This window comes from Bactrocera neohumeralis, chromosome 5 (assembly GCF_024586455.1).
Source record: "Bactrocera neohumeralis isolate Rockhampton chromosome 5, APGP_CSIRO_Bneo_wtdbg2-racon-allhic-juicebox.fasta_v2, whole genome shotgun sequence".
Taxonomy (NCBI): domain Eukaryota; kingdom Metazoa; phylum Arthropoda; class Insecta; order Diptera; family Tephritidae; genus Bactrocera; species Bactrocera neohumeralis.
This window is the reverse complement of record NC_065922.1, coordinates 20,451,234-20,470,076: the sequence shown is the minus strand read 5'-3', so window position 1 is coordinate 20,470,076 and position 18,843 is coordinate 20,451,234. Positions and strand designations below refer to the sequence as shown.

The 18,843-nt window shown below is 37.6% G+C and overlaps 1 protein-coding gene across 1 annotated transcript in view; it reads right to left on the bottom strand.

Annotated features, from left to right (window-relative positions):
* LOC126758559 (ras-related protein Rap-2a) overlaps positions 1-18,843 on the bottom strand; it is a 109,434-nt gene that overhangs the window by 5,122 nt on the left and 85,469 nt on the right. The window contains exon 4 of the mRNA XM_050472877.1: positions 7,181-7,378. Within this exon, the coding sequence (XP_050328834.1) occupies positions 7,181-7,378 (198 nt within the window). The remainder of the gene's footprint in view (positions 1-7,180; positions 7,379-18,843) is intronic.

The following is an 18,843-nucleotide window of genomic DNA, read 5'->3' as shown; positions in this document are numbered from 1 at the left end:
GAAGTGAGGTTTACTGTTGATCCAAACTTGAAATTGACGCCATTTAATATTCTCAGCCAACCACGGTTCCACAGAAAAAAATATGTAAATTTTATGCTTATATCAAAGCAATGTAAAGGCTTACGGAAAGCCAGCTGAATATAATACAGAAAGCTCTCAGCATTTACCATTCTTTTCTATACCTTCATCCATCTCCGGGTAAAACATTAACTTTATCTGTGACCAAATCTAACCTAAATCTTTTCAAACCAATTAAACCAATTTTAATAGCTTCAAATAACCAGCAATAAATAAAAGCATATTACACTTAAGACCCTACAAATGTCTTCGAATTATGACAAAATGACTAATCGCCCGGACCAAGGCCACTACAAGTAAGATCATTAAATAAAGTGTAAGAAATATACGAAAGATGTGCAGAAATCCCATTATGTCAACAAATGAATTAAATCATGTAATAATTGAAGCGGCAAAGATTTTATTAAGCCAAACATATACACACATACATACATATGCATATATGTATTTATATGAAAGTTAAGTTGGCTGATAAAGCGACGGGTCAGTGAGAAATGATGCGTGCGACATGAGAAAGCAACAATGTAACAACAACAACTGGGTGGAGGGGATGAAAAGCACTATACCACCGACAGGCCTTATAAGTAAATATATATATTATATATATATATATATATATATATGTATGTATGTATGTATGTGCTCGTTAGTGGGAGGGCCAATAAAATGAGGCGGCGAAAATACAACGAAAACAGCAAAAAGGAGCTAACGGCAATCTGAAGAGCAACAGTAACTGAAATTATCGGTATTTACCAGAAGCTGCAATTTATAGCCCATAGCTCGTTTGGTGTCTAAAGTGGGAGAGCGAGGCGCATTGTGACCAGCCTGACCCACAGCGAAAGTAGCTGGGGGAAAAATATATATTGTACACGTGTATATATATTATTATACATGGTATAATACATATGTATGTGTATATGTCAATACATATCGCCTATGCATCACCTCTCTACATACATACATATGCGTGTGTATGTAAAGCCTTGTGCGCAAAGAATAAAGTTGCTTACATTGCACGAAATCAAGCGACAAGATTTTTCGGTTTGCTTGAGTTGTCGACAGGCTAAATCCCAGAAATAAAAATATTTTATATGTAAGTGGAAGCAGCTTTTACTGTTGTGGGGGTAGTGCCTGACGAACAAACGTCAAAAAATGCTTACAAACAAATTTCATTGTCTTTTATATATTTGTATGCGTTTATGAATATACAAATAGATAACGTAGATAGCTACATACATTAGAGCTGTTCTTAAATGAACGGAAAAACAAGAGAAAACTTGAAGTCCGGTTGAACCGAAGCTACCCTTAATAAAAAAAAATATACTAACAAGAACTTGATTTTGGTCAGTCAGTTTAGTTTAAGTCCTCTTTAGTCCTTGAACCGTGGAAAAAGCAACAGCTGGTGCTAATCAGTAGTGGAAAAGGAGATCCCAACTTGGCATCAACACACCGTCCACTTGCATGCTTTACACAGCGGAACAGCTCTATGAACGGCTACTTAAACCCAGACTAGAAGCGGCTATCAACGAAGCTGGAGGACTGTCCCCTAGACAACATGGCTTTAGACCTGGCAGATCAACTCGAAGAGCTATAAAATGTGTAATTGAAAGTGTAGAAGTCGCACGCGTAGATGGTATAAATACAAAACAATAGTGTTGATGGCGTTTTTAGATGTCCGAAATGTTTTCAACAGCAGATAAAGCTTCTAATGTCGACGATAATCAGCATCCTATTATACGACGCTGAGATCTGGGCAGATGTGCTTAAAAAAGAAAACCGGCGTAAGGTAGTGGCCAGAGTGCATCGCACCGCAGCCTTCAGAGTTGCATCAGCCTACCGAACTGTGGCAGGTGAGACATTATTAATTATAAGCGGTAGTGCCTCAAATGACCCAAAAGCATCCGAATATAACAAGAGCGCATTAAAGAAACATACAATAACAACATAGAAACGAAGATGGCAAAATGAAAGTCGCGGTAGATGGACGGCCAGACTAATAAATACCTAAAGTTATGGGCAAGCCGTGAATTCGGAGAAGTCGATTTCTACACAACTCAGCTGTTATCCGGTCACGGATATTTCCGAAAGTAGCTGTCATGCCTTAAAACGACGCCACAGAAGACGACCCTGAACACACATTTTTTGAATGTGCGTATCGAAGTAGTTAGAAGACCTGGTTGACCGAATAAATGGACGCAGCTGCGCAGATGGAAATCTCTCAATAAGAAAAATGGAACGCTACCCTAAAGTAATGCAAATATGGTTCCAGGGTGGGGGACGGTTCCGCAAAAGCTCCAAATCTCTCGATTGTCTGTTCAAATGATTTTGGTAGATATATTGGGTATGAAACGCGTTCTTGCTCAACACGTCTTGATAAACCTGGATTTTTCTAAAAAGAGTACCGTAAACAGGTCTCTTTGGACATGCTTGATCGTGCGAATTCTGATCGCACAATCATGGATAAAAACCGGGGTTATTAAACACTTTTTTTCAATATACGTGGTTTGGTGTTTCAAAGGGACAGACGGTCAATAAAGAGTTATATTTGGCAGAATTGAGGCGTTTATGTGAAAATATCCGTCGAAAACAGCCAGAATTGTGGACGAACAGTTCATGAATTTTACAATTTTACACGATGGTAATGCACTATCGCATCGAGCCACGATTGTGACCGAATTTAAAGCCAAAAACGCAATGAATACCATCGATCAACCTCCGTATTCACCAGATTTGACTCTGTGTAATTTTTCCTTGTTCGCAAAATTGAAATTGTCGCTCTGTGGAACCGGTTTTCAGTGGAGCGAAGGGATAAATCAAAATTTGCTAAAGGAGCTGAAGGCCATCCCAAAAAGTGTTTCGAAGACTGCTATTGATCAATGGCAGACGTACAGTTTCTATTCGCATTGACGACGTTGCTCGAACCAAAGATTTTTGAGACTAACCATATTTCTCTGGGAGGGACTCTAGTCCAATGGATTCAAATCTGTACTTCAAAGAGGCCAATCATCTATTAGCTATTAAACAAGAATATTGCTTTTAGACCATTGCTGGGCGGTTTTTTCTTAGTGTATTACTTAGTGTAGATCAAATGCTCTCCATCTAGGAGAGCGTCGCCTAACTGCTTTACGACACCTTCAAAAACTTCTTACTGGTACACTTATGCCCCAGTTTTAACCCCTTTTTCCAAAACATGCATAGTTGTAATACCTTTACAGGAAACTTCCAACCAACAACCCTTGGAACAATATTTTCTGCGTCTTTGCAAAATTTTACGTAGATTTTGTTGTTTTTCTTATTACAACTTCAACAATGAAACATTTTTCGTCTGTAAAAGGTTACTTTCAAGACCGTTGATGGCGATCCACTGCAGAATCCGCTTGCATTTGCTAAGCTTAATTCGCTTCAAACACATTGTTAGAAGATGATTTGTTGGCCGATGGTAGGGTTTCATGTGGAGATCATTTCAAATTGGTCTTGACGTTGATCTGGTCGATATAATCATTTCCCTCGACATAATTTTCTGCTTTCTAAGCAGATTCGAGTTTTCGAGAGAAAAGTTCTGCGAAAGATTTATGGTCCTTTGCGCGTTGGCGACAGCGAATATCGCATTCGATGGAACGATGAGCTGTACGAGATATACGACGACATTGACATAGTTCAGCGAACTAAGAGACAGTGGCTACGCTGTCATGTCATGTCCGAATGGTTGAAAACACTCCAGCTCTGAATGTATTCGACGCTGTACCCGCCGGGGGAAGCAGAGGAAGAGGAAGACCTCCACTCCGTTGGAAGGACCAGGTGGAGAAGGATCTGGCTACAAAAAAAAGGAAAAGGAAGAACAACTGGCGCGCTGTTGTTAACTCGGTTATAATCGCGTAAGCGGTGTCTACGCCAAATAAGAAGAAGAAGAAGATTCCTACGAATGCGCTTGCGAAAATGGTTTATGCCTGAATTGCTTCAATCCGCGCGAGGATGACCACATCTCTTTCTGTCAGCAACTGTCATTAAACAAATAAAATATAACGGTAGTTTTTTCTGTGAATTTGTTCTCGCTGTATACATTGCAAACTTTATGACAGAATTTATGTGAATTCCAAGTAGCAGATAAAATAATACTTCCTTTCATAAATTAAAGATGCTGTTTCGCGTTTTTCGAAAGATGTATGCTCCTCTTTCTTTACTTTTTCTTACTTTGCTTATTTTGTAATAAATTGGAATAAAGGCCACCCCTAATACTCATACAACAAATAGTTATACGTGTCTACGTATACGAAAATTCATGGGAGGGACATGAATAACTGCCACTCAGAGTGCATAATTTTTGGTTTATTTCTTCCAAATGAGCAAACTTCAGCAAAGTCCCAAAACAAAAGGGATACAAAGTATATTTGTAAGGAATTTACTCGCATGGAAGGGAATTAAATGCTGCGTGTAAGCCAAGAATGCCAAAGTAAATTGAAACTTCTTTAATATTAACGAAAATATAACGGAACGGTAGGTAAAAGAAATGAAAGTAAGCGAACAGCTGTTGCCTTGCGAGGCACATAGGCGTCACCAGTGATGGCTTGGGGGTTTTGTGCACCAATTTTACGGGGTACAGTGTGAGCTGATAATAGTTAGGTTAAGTTGAGTTAAGTTTTTGCTAAAGAGACGTAATCAGATTTTCAAGCTAGTCACTTGTGTGGTATAACGAGGGTGAAAAAGTAAAGAAAAGGTTTTATTTTACTAAATAAGATGATTTCTAAACAAATCATTTCGAAGGTTTCGAAGGCTGAAGTTTGCTTCGAGGTCTGCTGCAGAAGACGTGCCATTAATTGCATTGATAGTCAGCCAACGAACAGGAGTAACTGAGTTCCCGTAACCAGAATCCCCGAATAGACGAGAACTTTTTCCGACTAAGGGCTATTATTTCGACGATATTACACTGTTTGGATCGGTAAGTAGTAGGTGAATCTAACACTTTTCATCTTTCTAACTATATTTAAGGGGTCAGGTATTATGGGAACCTCGTACTGGAGAAAATAATTCTAGAAATGCATTGTAACTTAAATATTTTTAGGTTTATGGGGATATAATTTATGTTCTTCGAAGATCTGGACTAACTGCGCAACCCCTCCTCAAAATACTCATCCCATGCCTATGGCTACCTTCTTTTGGAGCAAAAACAAATGCAATCAGACACGAGCGTCGAATAATCCGTTTAAAAGTCAGATTGTATAGGAATATTGGAGGATTTGTTGATGATGTTAAAAACTTTTTACGACCAAAAACAACAAAACAAAAGAAAATAGTCGAAAAACGTAAATGCGAAAATGCAATAAAAACAACAATAAGCAAAGTTAATTTAGCATTTTAAAATAAAGAAAATTTGCATTTTTATTACCTTCGCAACACGAGAGGAGAGAGAGCGAGCGCGAGAGAGAGAGTGAGAAAGTGTATGTGGGGGCGTGAATAAAAGGGTGCCTTTTGGGCGCAACATGAAATCTGTGCCAATGTCACAACAACCATTCAACAATGCTAAGTATTCCTCTAGGAATGCGCCATCAAGCGAATGCTGATGAATAATAACTGTAGTTTGCAGCGGAAATTTGCGCGCGTTCTGTGTCCCACTGGTCCGCTTAACCGTTTAACAACGGTACACAGCATATAAATTTTCGTGAGGGCTAAGCGAACAAGTGGCACATGAAATTACAACTAAATTATGTGTGAAACGGCGCATGACAAATACAAAAACAATAGCAACAACAGCAGTCGCGTGCATAATGAGCAAATTGTTCACTGAGCTGCCATAGTCACAGCGCCGTTTAGTTAGTTAGCGGGCGAGTGCCAAGCGGCTCAATTAGGCAGCTATTTTGTAGGGATTTAGAGGGATTGTTGTTAGTAGGTCACCTTTTATATTTCGGGATTTGGCAACCACAGTGTTCCAAAAAAATATGTTGCCGAACTTAAAAACTATATGATTTTTCCAGTCTTCAAAACACTTCCTATAAGCACTTTTTGGGATGGCCTTCAGCTCCTTCAGCCAATTTTATAAATTTCATATAAGTTCGATCACAATCGTGGCTCCATTCGATGGTGCATTATCATCGTATAAAATTCATTAATTGTTCTTCCACAATTCCGGCCGTTTTCGACAGATGTTCTCACACAAATGCCTCAATACGGTTAAATAGAACTCCTTACTGGATATCTGCCCCTCCGAAACAAATTTATCATGCACCAAACCTTGAATATAAAAAAAAACAACAAGCATCCCTTTGATTTCGGCCCATTGTTTTCCTCCATTCCGACTATTATTCATGTCTAACTTATAAACTCATGCCTCATCGGCAGTTATAATGCTCTTCATGAATGTGGGATCGAAATTCGCAAGATCAAGCATAACCAAAAATACCTGTTTACGGTGCTCTTTTTGAAAAAAACATAACCTCTATCAGGACGAGTCGAGCAAGCACGCGTTTCAACGTGCCCTCTTGCCATCTCTATAACACTTGCCTAACGATTTTCAAGCACCATATCCTTCACTCTTTTAATATATTCATCAGTGGAAGAGGTTGGAGCTCGTCCAGAACGAGGCTTGTTACCAACGATCTCTCGAGCGTTTTGAAAGGCTTTGCACCACTCGTAAGCCTTTTCCAACATTCGAAAAGAATGCACACGAAATTTGGTAATAAATAAATCAAAATCGTAACGCACTACCAAGGTGTACTGACTTAACCAGCTGTAAACAAACTGGTTGAGAGATCGCGCCCATATTTGGCGCAGTAATTAAGGTCAGTCCTACCAACTTAGCAAAATACATATTTTTGTAATATCATTTACGCGGATATATATCGGATACGTAGGGATTGATTTTTGGAACTAGGCAGGTAGGTAGGTAGAGTATGACTAAAGTCCGTTTTTGGCGATTTTGGTATACCGCTCAAGAAAAAGCTGAGATTTGTTAGAGAAAACAAACAATCGTGCATAGTCTTCACGCAGCAATATTGTAGCAAGTCATGAAAAATCACTTTAAATTTACACTTCCGTAACTAAGTCTTCAAGTCTTTTCAAGACAATACTCCACATAAAACTTGAATTTAAAAAATAGCTTTTCACTTACCTTCCTGGCGTCCTCCTTCTCGGCAACTAGGTCAATTTTATTGCCCACCACCACAATGGGCACAGCTGTGGTCGCTTTGGTCTCGTGTATTTGATCGCGTATCATGCGCACCTCCTCGAATGTGGACGCATCGGTGACATCATACACCAGAATGAATGCATCCGCCGATGAGATGGAGAGCGCGCGCATTGCAGGAAACTGTGCCGACAGGAAGACGCACCGGTACAATGACGTTGTGCGGCAGGAAAGCGCCACGCAAAGGCAAATGGCATCATATGGAAAAGAGAAAGAGAAAGTGGAAACAATGAGAGATAATGTAAAATTTGCATATTATTATTGTTTTCTCTTAGATATGCACATATTTTATGACAAAACAAAAAACAAAAAAATAAGAAACAGTAATCGGATTTTTCTGCACATTAAAAAATGAGAAACACAGTGTAAGATACCAGCAATAATAAAAAAGCTGAAAAAGAGACAAGAATTTCCATTTAATTTCATTAGTGAATTGAATTTTGCATTGACATTTTGTGGGTGAGGAGCAAGCAAACTTTGTTTTTGCTCTTGTTTGTCTTTTTGTGCTTTCATTTTGTTGTTTTTGTTTTGTTTTTGTTTTGGTGTTTCTGAGTTTAGTTTTGTTTTTGTTTTTGCTTTTGGTTTTAGTTTTGTTTTTGTTTTTGTTTAGTTGCCAAGTGCCAGCGCTGTGTGTGCAGCAAGGTGAAGACGCTGCATGTTCTCAAGTTGTTGCTGTAATTGCATTATTGTAATAATTAAGTTGGCAATAACCGCAGGTCCTAAGTTTGAACAAATTGAACTTTATTAAAACAAGTCAAACGAAACTTTATCAAAGACGCATCTGCATACACGCGCACGTAGTTAGTTCTAATCTGGTTTTGACATGCTTTGAAGAGTTGTGGCAAGGTATTTCTGTAGAGAAAGTGATACTCCATGATTCATTATTTCAATTAGTAATTTATCTTAAATTTTAGAAATTTCTGAAAAATATTTTGAATCTTTTTATTGCTTCTAAAAAAATATCAGAATATCATATTAACTCTGACTCTATTAAAAGCAGAATATTTTAAGAACCAAGATTTATGCAAGAGTTTTAAGAGCCATTGTCTCTATTTAATATATTTTTTTGGGAAGATAAACTTATTTCTTTATAATAAGATAATAATAAAGGAATTTTGCTAGCAGATATCCGTATATATCACTATGATTTCTAAACAACTGCCTTCGGTTTGCCAAGCCTTAGAGAGTAGCGAATCGCACAAACTATTCATCTGATCAAATTTGACTCGGAGTGTTGCAAACCGAGTCAAGATTTTATTTTCGGGATATTTCTTCTTTACTGGAGTAGACACCGGTACGTGGTGTACAGGTCCGGTACGTGGTGTAGCCAGGTCCTTCTCCAGCTGGTCTTTCCAGTGGAGTAAAGGTCTTCTGGTTCTCCTGGTGGATACTGATATCGATACTATCAGAACTTGAGTGTTTTCATTCATTTGAACGACAGAAGCCAGCCAGCGTAGCCGCTGTCTTTTATTTCTTTGAACTATGTCAATGTCGTCGTATATCTCGTACAGCTCATCGTTCCATCGAATGCGATATTCGCCGTGGCCAATGCGCTTTGGACCATAAATCTTCCGCAGAACCTTTCTCTGGCAAACTCTTAAAGCCGACACATCAAATGTTGTCATCGTCCATGCCTCTGCACCATATGAGTGACTTGTGGAATTTAGTCTTTGTCCGTCGAGAGAGGACTTTTCTTTTCAATTGCCTACTCCGTTCGAAGTAGCACCTGTTGGCAAGAGTTATTCCGCGTTGGATTTCGAGTCTCACATTGTTGTTGCTGGTGTTAATGCTGGTTCCAAGAGAAACGAAATTACATAGGACTTCAAAGTTATGACTCTCAACAGTCAAACGACTGTTTATTTGATGACAGAAGATATTTCGCCTTGCTCTCGTTCACTACCAGACCCATTTGCATCGCATCCTTATCCAGTCTGAACAAAGCAATAACAATATTATCTATTCAGATCTCCAACAAGATCATTTTCTTATGCTGGAAACTAGTAGTACAGGTAATCATATTTTGGGCCCCGGTGAAGTCGATCAGTCTCTTCGTGGAAGTTGAATTTACGGATACCTCTTTTGCCCACTCTGTATGTACGATTTTGACATCGTGGCGGGTGGAGCTGTCATAGGAGCGCTAAAAGCGCTCATAGAAGGGATCTTTGGTCACATCGTCTTTCTCTTTCGATATGTTGAAGAACTGTGCTCTAATGAGCGTTGTGCCTAGATGTTCATCCACCGGGGTGAATGACAGTATACGGCGATGGAGTCTCTCTCCCACTACGATTCCCACACCGAATTTGCATCCCTTTATATGGCCGCTGTAGTAAATTTTCCAACTAACCTACCTACTCGCCTCAGTCCTTGCACCGTCTATCACATATCTTGGATTGACTCAACACATTTTGTTTAATGTTTGGTTTTGAAGAGTGTAAATTCTAAGCTTGTACAAAAGTTCTGAATCTTTTGTAAAAACGACGTCGAGTAGAGGTCGCAAAAGACAACATATGTATTCATCAAACGCATAATTACTCGTGTCCAGAAATCTTGCGAATGGCGCTCAAAAAATTAGCTAGGATTTATTGAGGATACTGACGGCCATTCATGTCGAAGCTCAAAGCAAGTGTATGGAAAATTGGTTTAAGTGTTGGCATGTTTGTATTAGCTCTAAAAGAGTCTAGTCTCAAGGCGATAATTGTGTTTATTACGTAAAAATGTTGTTTCCTTTTTGTCATATTAGTTAGAGTGGGTTTGGTATTATAGCCGTGAAAAAGACTGGCAGCAATTAAGATTCAACTCACTGCAGCAGACAATATTTTTATACTTAAGATTATTATAAAAATTCATGAGGCCCATTTCTGGCATAATGGTTTTGTCAGCAAACAAAATTGTCGCTATTGGGTTGTTTCAAACCCCTGTGAGGTTCAGGAAATGCAATTGCATCCCCAAAACTTGAGCGTTTGATGCGGATTGTGATATGGCCTCATACTCATTCTGCTTCATTTCGAAAAGAATAGGGTCCGTTGATGTCGTCGTCATCAAAAGCGGGCTTTATAATACGATGTTGACAATTTTTCCTCCGTTATTGAATGAAATCACCGCGGACGTTCTTAGTTTTCAACAAGGCGGGCGCCGTTTCATATTGCACGTTTAAAACTGAACACATTGCGTTGAAAAATTGGCGACTCGTTAATTCCGAGAAATGGCCAGTCAAATAGCTACCCAGATCATGTGGTTACCATAACAAAAAAAAAAAGAGGCAGAACCCATTTTGACCAAGTGGAGTATTTTATTACATTTTAATATCACTTCACTCTTGTTGGTAGACCCTATATTAAGCGTACCGAATCAATAAGAAGACATTGTGTTTTGTTTTTATGTAAATTTGCCTTTGGAGGCATTTATAATGGTAGAAATAGTCTGAAATCTGTAAAACAAAACTTGGTAGTACTGAAGCAGGCAATTAAACGAATTTAATGAGGCACCCACATACTCTTTTATAACGATTTCTACTCACTAATGTTCTTAGGTCTTACCCATGCACAAGTTTGCAATGATATGGAACAGAGAAATGATGAAGCGAAAACGGATAATTACAAGTATGTGTTTTGTCTTGAAACATCTCACTCTCCTATTCATCATGATAATTTGCTGTATTTCACACTGAAGCATCTCTGTATAGCATTTCCATCTGAGCTTGTTATTTTAGTAAGCATCTTTAGTTCGTTCCACGATTTTCAAATTTCATGGATTACTGTTTGTAGTGAAATGCACCACGTGGCTCTAGTATGAACTCTCTAATGCTTTTCTTGGTGATTTTAGTTCAGGGCTTGATATGGTTGGCCATGGGTTCCAAATTTTATTTTTGCGTAGGTAGTCATTGCAAATGACCTTTGGCTATACAAACCTTAAGAATACGCCATAGGCAACGATAAACAAAACTAAATTGGACGACTTGATCTTGAACAAACTTTGGGGAATATGCTCAAATACATTAAGAGTGGATAATATGTTATATGTACTATATTACTTCATTGAGGGAAGTGTTTTGCAGCTATATGCTGTAATATGGCCTACGCATGCTTATGAAAGAAAAAAAATTCAATTAAGGCTTATTTTTATCAAAATTTTATATTCACTGAAATATACTTAATAGTTGAAATCGTTACTTTTACATACATATATTTCATCTCTTAGTAAATAAAACAGTAAGCAATCGAGTTGCATTGCCAGAAGTTATTATTTAGAGCTTTTGATTAAAATTTTGGTTGGAATTCCGGCTATAATGCGCTGAATGTTGTAATCGAGCTCTTCGAGCTTTGGTTAATTGAATTTAAAGATATCCTTAGAAAAAATAATCTAGAGGCATTAAAGCGCAAGTTCTTGGCGGTCATTTGACTGGGCCATTTCTCGAAATTAACGTGTCGCAAATTTTACATTTAATGTGTCCATGTTTAGACATGAAACATGAAGCGGCCTAACGCCTTGTTGGAAATAGAGATTATCCGCGTTAATTTAATTAAATTCCAGGAAGAAAAAATTCCATAATGAAATGGCAAACCTTAGTGAATAAACGGACAAAATTTGGCACAAATCCCTAAAGGACGCGTAAATGAAATCATATTAAAAATAGAAAACAATGAATACCTAAAAGATATAAATTTAAATTTTTGGATTTTACACAAATAAAAATTTCAAAATTTTCAAATATTTCGATAATTGCTATGTGAATTTCCAATTACACGCATTTGTTGCAATTTAAGCTCAGGATGGCTTAACTGTTTCTTCATTACATATTTATTGTGTGGCAAAACTAAAAGCACACAGGGCGTATGAGCAACATTTCAGCATGACTACATGAATACTAAAATCCATGTTTAGTTTAATTTGTTTCGATAACTGCATGCTCATTGTTTATCATTTAATAAAATTTCCTTGTTGCTTACGTGTTCAATTCACTTAAATTAATTGCAGGCATAAATATGAATTTATGTTGTTTTGGTACATGTAAAATTTTATTGCGCCACCCACGGCGTATGAGTAACATTTAACATACAAATGGATAAAATAAGAGTATTTTTGCTCAAATTTCAGCTATTTTTGTTCACTGCCCACGCATATGCTTGGGTAAAGCAAAACTTAAACACAAATTTGATAGAACAAAATATTTCATGTGCCGTTATCGTGCGCCATCGATTGAGTCAAGGTCACAAAAGCGCCGTAATCACGCGAAACGTAGATTCTTGCTGTTTAATGCTCGGAATGTCATGCCAGATATGTACCAATGTGTGTGTGGCTGTGTATATGTATTTGAGGTTATCTTCATTTTTCCCTCTATGTGTTCGAAATTACTGATAACGCCACGCACTTGTATGTAAGATGCCTCTAATCGCTTGCGCTCATTTCGCTTATCAGCCAAAGCCATTAATATACAATTAAAATGGGTTGTAAGCACTTAGTTTAATTACTTTCATCCGGGTATAGCGCATATGTGGATCACTCACTCACTTATTATTACTACTTTTTTGGTTTGGCTATGTGCTTTAAGGGGTGTCACTGCCAAGAATTTAACATTTTTTTTTATTTTAAATATTTTTATTTTAAAGTTTTTTTTTTGTGAAAATTCAATATATTTGGAATCTGTTCAATTATAAAAAATTATAACAAATTTCATGAAAATACAATGAGGAAATAAATTTGAAATTTTTGGAATTTGAAATATTTTTTATTTGAAAGTCGACAAATTTTTTAAGGGGTTAAGTCTGTCAAAAATTTACACCAAAGCAATTATTGTTTTTTTTTATTTAAAGTACAGTTAAGCGCCTAAAAATATAATAAAATTAAAAAAAAATTACTGTGAGACTTTCTCAAATTTTTTAGGGGCTAAGGTCAGTCTTAAATTTTCACCAAAGCAATTATTGTTTTTTTGTACTTTAAGTTTAAGGTTTAGGGTCTTAAAACATAACAAAATAGTAAAAAGAATGTCCTGTGCAAACCCATATTGTTTCTTAATCCCATAATATACTCTCAAAAATTTGCAGGGCCCTAGATTGGCCTAAATGCTTCAATAAAAATTAAATTTGCAGCAATTGTGAAAATAGCAACTGTTCTCAAATACTTTTTGATCTAAGATACCTTAAAATGTTCAATCAAACTCTTTTCTATTGCTCTCTTAGGTTCTCTCTCTTCTAAAATATCAACAAATTTTCCAAACTCATTATTCTGGCTTCAATATAAATTAGAATTAAACAGTTTTGAAAAATTATATCGGTGATTTTGGAATCTAAATCCAGAAACATAAATCCATAACATAAAAATATACATTCTTGCATTGATAATATTAACTCCATTATTATTATTTTTTAATTATTATTTTACAAAACCTTTCAAAGTCATACCCCTTAAGGTTCGCAGCAAACACATCCTCATATATATTTGTACTCATATGTATGTATGTATGTGTACATGTCTGAGCGTGTAATGAAGTTATCAAGTAATGAAATCTGGTGTTGATGAAGATTTCTTGTGTGGAAAGCAGCAATAACAACAATAAAAATACGACGAAAGTCTTAGATGAGCGTTCTTGTTTAGTTGCTTTACATTTTTTGGTTTGGGTCTTAATTTTACGCTCAAATCAAGGTATTCTACTCTGCTTAACTTTGCCCTTTACTTATGCAAGTGTATCGAGGTTTCCGGGAAACAATTGCATTTACTTTTATCATTTCTAGTGATAATTCTGTGAACAAGTATTTAAGTCCAATATATAGTAAGAATCACAAGGTAGTAAAGATTCACAGCAAAAATTTAGTCATTGTAAAGGGTTTATACTACTTCGTTTTACTGTTATTATCAAACAATCTTTTATAATTAAAAATGTCGAAGACAGTCGGGCAATCGAAACTCTTTTCTAAATATATTATATGGGTTCTCATATACAATTTATACTCTAACTAACTCTATAATAGTTTTCAAAGATAAAATCGTTGACATAATATTAGATGTTGTTGAATTTAATATCTCGGATAGCAGAGAAAGAACTGAACCGGACAACCGATAACTATTGTATTAGGGATATGAGATTTAGACCAGTTTAATTGATATTCAGTATTCAGTAGTGCGTATCCTCGCAAAGAACTCCTTCTCCTCGGATTATCTTAAGACCGGAAATGGGAAGTAGGCCCTAAGTAGTGATGATGCACTTCGAAGGCTCTGTGTTGCTCACTTCCTCAGCAATATGTCCTCTGGGTGAAATCTCTCGCAGTGGTGCAAGTGTACTGCGCGGTCTGTGTCGACCTTCTGGATAAACAGCACTTGACCTGGGTGATCAACTCGTTCAAAACTTTCAAGTCCCCAGGAACAGATGGCATCATACTACGGCACCTATCTATGCGAAATGCTTAAGACTGGGTTACATCCCAGGGTCCTGGAGATGAGTTAGTGGTGCGTTCATCCCGAAGGCTGGTAGGGGCTCCTATGTTACGCCAAGGACTTCAGAGACATTAGCCTTTTCTCTTTCTTACTAAAAACTCTGGAGATATTGATGGACTGGTATATAAGGAGGCGCATTCCGAAGGATCATTTATCAGGAGCGCAACATGGTTATTGTAAAGGCAGGTCAGTGGATACTGCCTTGTATACTATCGTCTTATGGATTGAGGAAGCCATTAGAGTTAAAGAATTTGCCTTTGGAACCTTCCTTGTTATTGAAAGAGTCCTGTCGGAAGCAGACGCAACTGATTTGGACGGTCTTGAGTTTGAACCAAACCTCAAACACCTAACCCCGTCTTGCACATAGTGTCCGTAGACATCTCTGAAGGTGTTTGACTGCGAAAGTTGCTATCAGTCTCAGAAAATCTGGGTTCCTAAAAAAAACACGTGTCTGAAAACTCGGAAATTCTCACATCCTTTGACATCATACCAGATCACTTGGAACATGGAGTCGCCAAACCGAAATCTGGCGGATCCTTCTCTTCCTATATATCGGCGAAGTTGTTGTGGGTGGGAAGAAGCCATTGGAGGAGATGGGCAGTGAGCTTCTTTACGGATAGATCAAAGCTTAGGGAAGATTGGTGGAGGGATTTACTGTCAGGAGCTCTCTATCAACCAACTCCAGCTCCAGAATTTCTGGCTATTCCACACGAGCCGAGGATACTCCCATTACGGTAGCAGTAGATTTACTGCTCTGGAGTGCAGCCTGCTACAGAGAAGTGGCAATCCACTCAGATAGCAGGACGGCGATACTAGCCTTGAACTAATTAACAGTGCGTTCAGGGTTGGTCAAGGAGTGCCTAACTTCGGTATCAATAGCAGCGAGTGTCTTTGTGAAATTGTAAAACTAATGAGCTAGCATGTAAAGGCACCCTGGAAGCGCTATCTCTGGAATATGAAAATATCGTTGCTCCCGTTATCGTTGCTCCTGTTATCTCTTGTGAATCTACTAGTTTTATCTTCATTTTCCCTTGTTCTGGGGTTTCCAGTTTTGCTTGGCGTTACCAGATGGACATAAAAATTCGTTGTTTAAATACATTTCACAAAAAAATGCTTTTCTGTCAGAAATGATGACTCTCTTATGACTACCATTTAAAAAAATCATAAGCACACAGGTGACTCAATGAGGAAACACCTCAAATCTGCTCCATGCAATTACCTCTGCCAAACCACAAATACACTTCATCTCCATCGCACAGCATGCATCAATCATAATAAACTTTAATGGTCCCCTTCTATATACATATGTACCTATGTATGTACATATATACGCATATACATATGTATGCACATCAACTGAGGACTCGAATGAAAAAGTCAACTACTTTTTTGAACTTCGATAGCACTTTGAAATTAAAAACAAGAAAAAGTGGAACGAAGCAAAAGTGGATGAACGGAGGGAAAATGGAAAAAACGAATTTTAATTTGCCGAACAAACAAACCAAAGGCATAACGGCATAAGTGCATACGTGCATACGTGTTGACTTACATTTCTACCACTACATGCATATATACATATATATATATATGTGCATGGGTGTGTGTACTGGGAGCATAGCGCCTGCATAATCCGCTTGCCATGAATCTATTAGGGAGACGAAATTCAATGGAACCTTGTGGAGCAAAAGTGAAAAATGGAAGAAAATTTCTGCGCGGGAAGGCGGTGTGTGTGCTTTTCCCAAGCACTCTTGCATTTACTATAAGCACACACAGGCGAGTACGCTTGCGTGTATGTATTACAGTTGGGAATATAGCGTGCGGTGCACTTGCAAGTGGGTGCTTTTTTGCCATTTTCAAGTGCGGTGTGTTGCCACATTGCGTTTGTTTGGCCGCCGCATTCAGTGCTGCCACTCAGCAATTCATAATCCAATTCACCAACTCGGCTGCAACAAAAGTCACAATCAACCGAACTTGTGGTGCGACTTCTTCAACAGTGTTGTAGAGCTTTTGTGTTTTGGCTTGTGTTTGTGCAATGGTTTGCTGCTGGTGGGTCCACATACAATCACACATATTTGCAAACTCATATGTGAACTTGTAGTGCTTGCTGTGCGTCGTTTTCCGCTGAGAAATCAATTGTTGTTTGCATAAAACCAATGAAAAATTCGAAAACGCCTAATGCCAATGAGAAGCTGCAGTTTTATTCGCAAAAAAATAGTGTGTTCCCTTAGCGAACATTTGTCTGTACAGCGGTGGATAGGAAAATGGAAATCATTGAGGCAATTGGTGGGAAATTGAAATCGTTTAATGGAAGGTGAGAGTGAGTATGAGAATAGGGAAGATAACTGATCTGGCTAGAGTTCTGTTTTGCTGTTCAAATGATGACATTTTGGTATCTTAAGTGGTTATATACAGTTACAATTTTCAAAAAATCGATTTTTTTAATTTTATTTTCTTAATGTACATATATTTAGAAATACACACAGAAATCGTTCCGGTGTTTTGAAGTTATACGCAAATCTGAAAAGGCGATTCAGAGTGCTTGGAAGTGCATCTCAAACTTTAAATGCGTTTTTCTCAAAATCCTGTTCTCATAGTCGGTGACCAACAATACTCGAAAACGGCTAGATCGATTGGTCTCAAATTTCAACACGCGCTTCTTAAATATATTTTTTATTAATGAATCGAAGATTTTGTGTCACCGATGGTAAATCGATTTTTTTTTTGTTTTTTTTTTTGAGAAACCAGCATTTTGTCAAAAAATTGTATTTTGCCTATTCCTTCGATTTGATTTACTAAATTTAACATTATTTTAATGAAATCTGTTTGGTTTTTTAATATCATAGTGTCCAGTTCAGAGATATGGTGGTCACCGCAAATCGTTTTTTCGAGAGGAGCTGCCGGAGATCAGCTGTAGTTCCTTTCCAAAGTAATATTTTTGCAAATACTAAGTCTTAAAATACAGTTAGGAGATACCATAATATGTGTAAATATTTTTTGATCAATACATTTAAGAGTTTTCTCAAAAAAAATCTGGAAAATACGATTTTTTCGGCCTTTTAACTGTTTAACACCTCAAAAGATCGCCGAAAAAATAATAACTTAAATAGTAGAAAAGATCTGCCTAAGGTCTTCTGTTAGAAGTATGTAGGCAAGCATATTGGGTAACCAAGCCACGGCTTTTTGTTCTCTTATGTGTTCTCTATGGATCAATTTTTGCTACACTTATGTATAAGAAATTTGTCTGAGTCTAACCTCAACCCGTAGTAGCCTCATTAAGCATACACTCAAGCATTTTGAAAATTTTGGTTTTCTGGTTTCAAGCGTCCAGCGAAGCTCATGTGGCTGCCCCCCTCTTTGAGGAGGTAATATAAATATATACTATACTTCGTAATAGAGCTATCTGACCGAGCACTCGATATTACTTATAGTTAATGAGAGCTTAGCCTTACTACCAGCACTTACCGATGCAAAAATGGTTAGATTCCCGAAATAACAGCCCTGGCGAATAAAATTCGGATCAATTACGGTTTTGTAGAACCGGTTTTTTTGGTAATTGGAATGTCCAGGCAACCAACGTCAGTACCAGCGCGGTTCTAAGATTTTTTTGGACTTGGGTTAGTCAGATTCTTTTACATAAGGCTCAATCAGCTTGACGGACTTCCGGTTTAAACCAAGACCAAGAAAACCAAAAATTCATACTAGTTTAAAGATAACATACGTCCCCTCCAATTTATGGGTTTGTGCCTTGGGTTTGGGACGTCCCCACTTCACACGTCCCCAATGAAAAGAAACAAAAAGCCTCGAAAGAGAAACCCGACAATGACCATGGCAAACAAATTAAGGATGTTCTTTGCCAAAGCATTAGGAGTTTTACGAGTAACTCTGTTTTTACTTTTCAGTTTTCACTAGGAGATTGTCTTTAAGCAAGTGCGATCTACGATTATGATCTTCGTTTCGGGGATCAACAGTGTGGCTGACTTGGTCGGATGTTTTAATCTCAGAGTCAGTCTTCCATAGCAAATGTTAGTGGGTGTTGAGATTCTCATAAGAATACCAAGATTTGACAAGCATTACATTATCATTCCTGGAGAAAGAAGCGAAAGGAAAATTTGAAAATATTCTGATGCAGGATATGAAAAACTGAACTAAAGCAGCAGAAA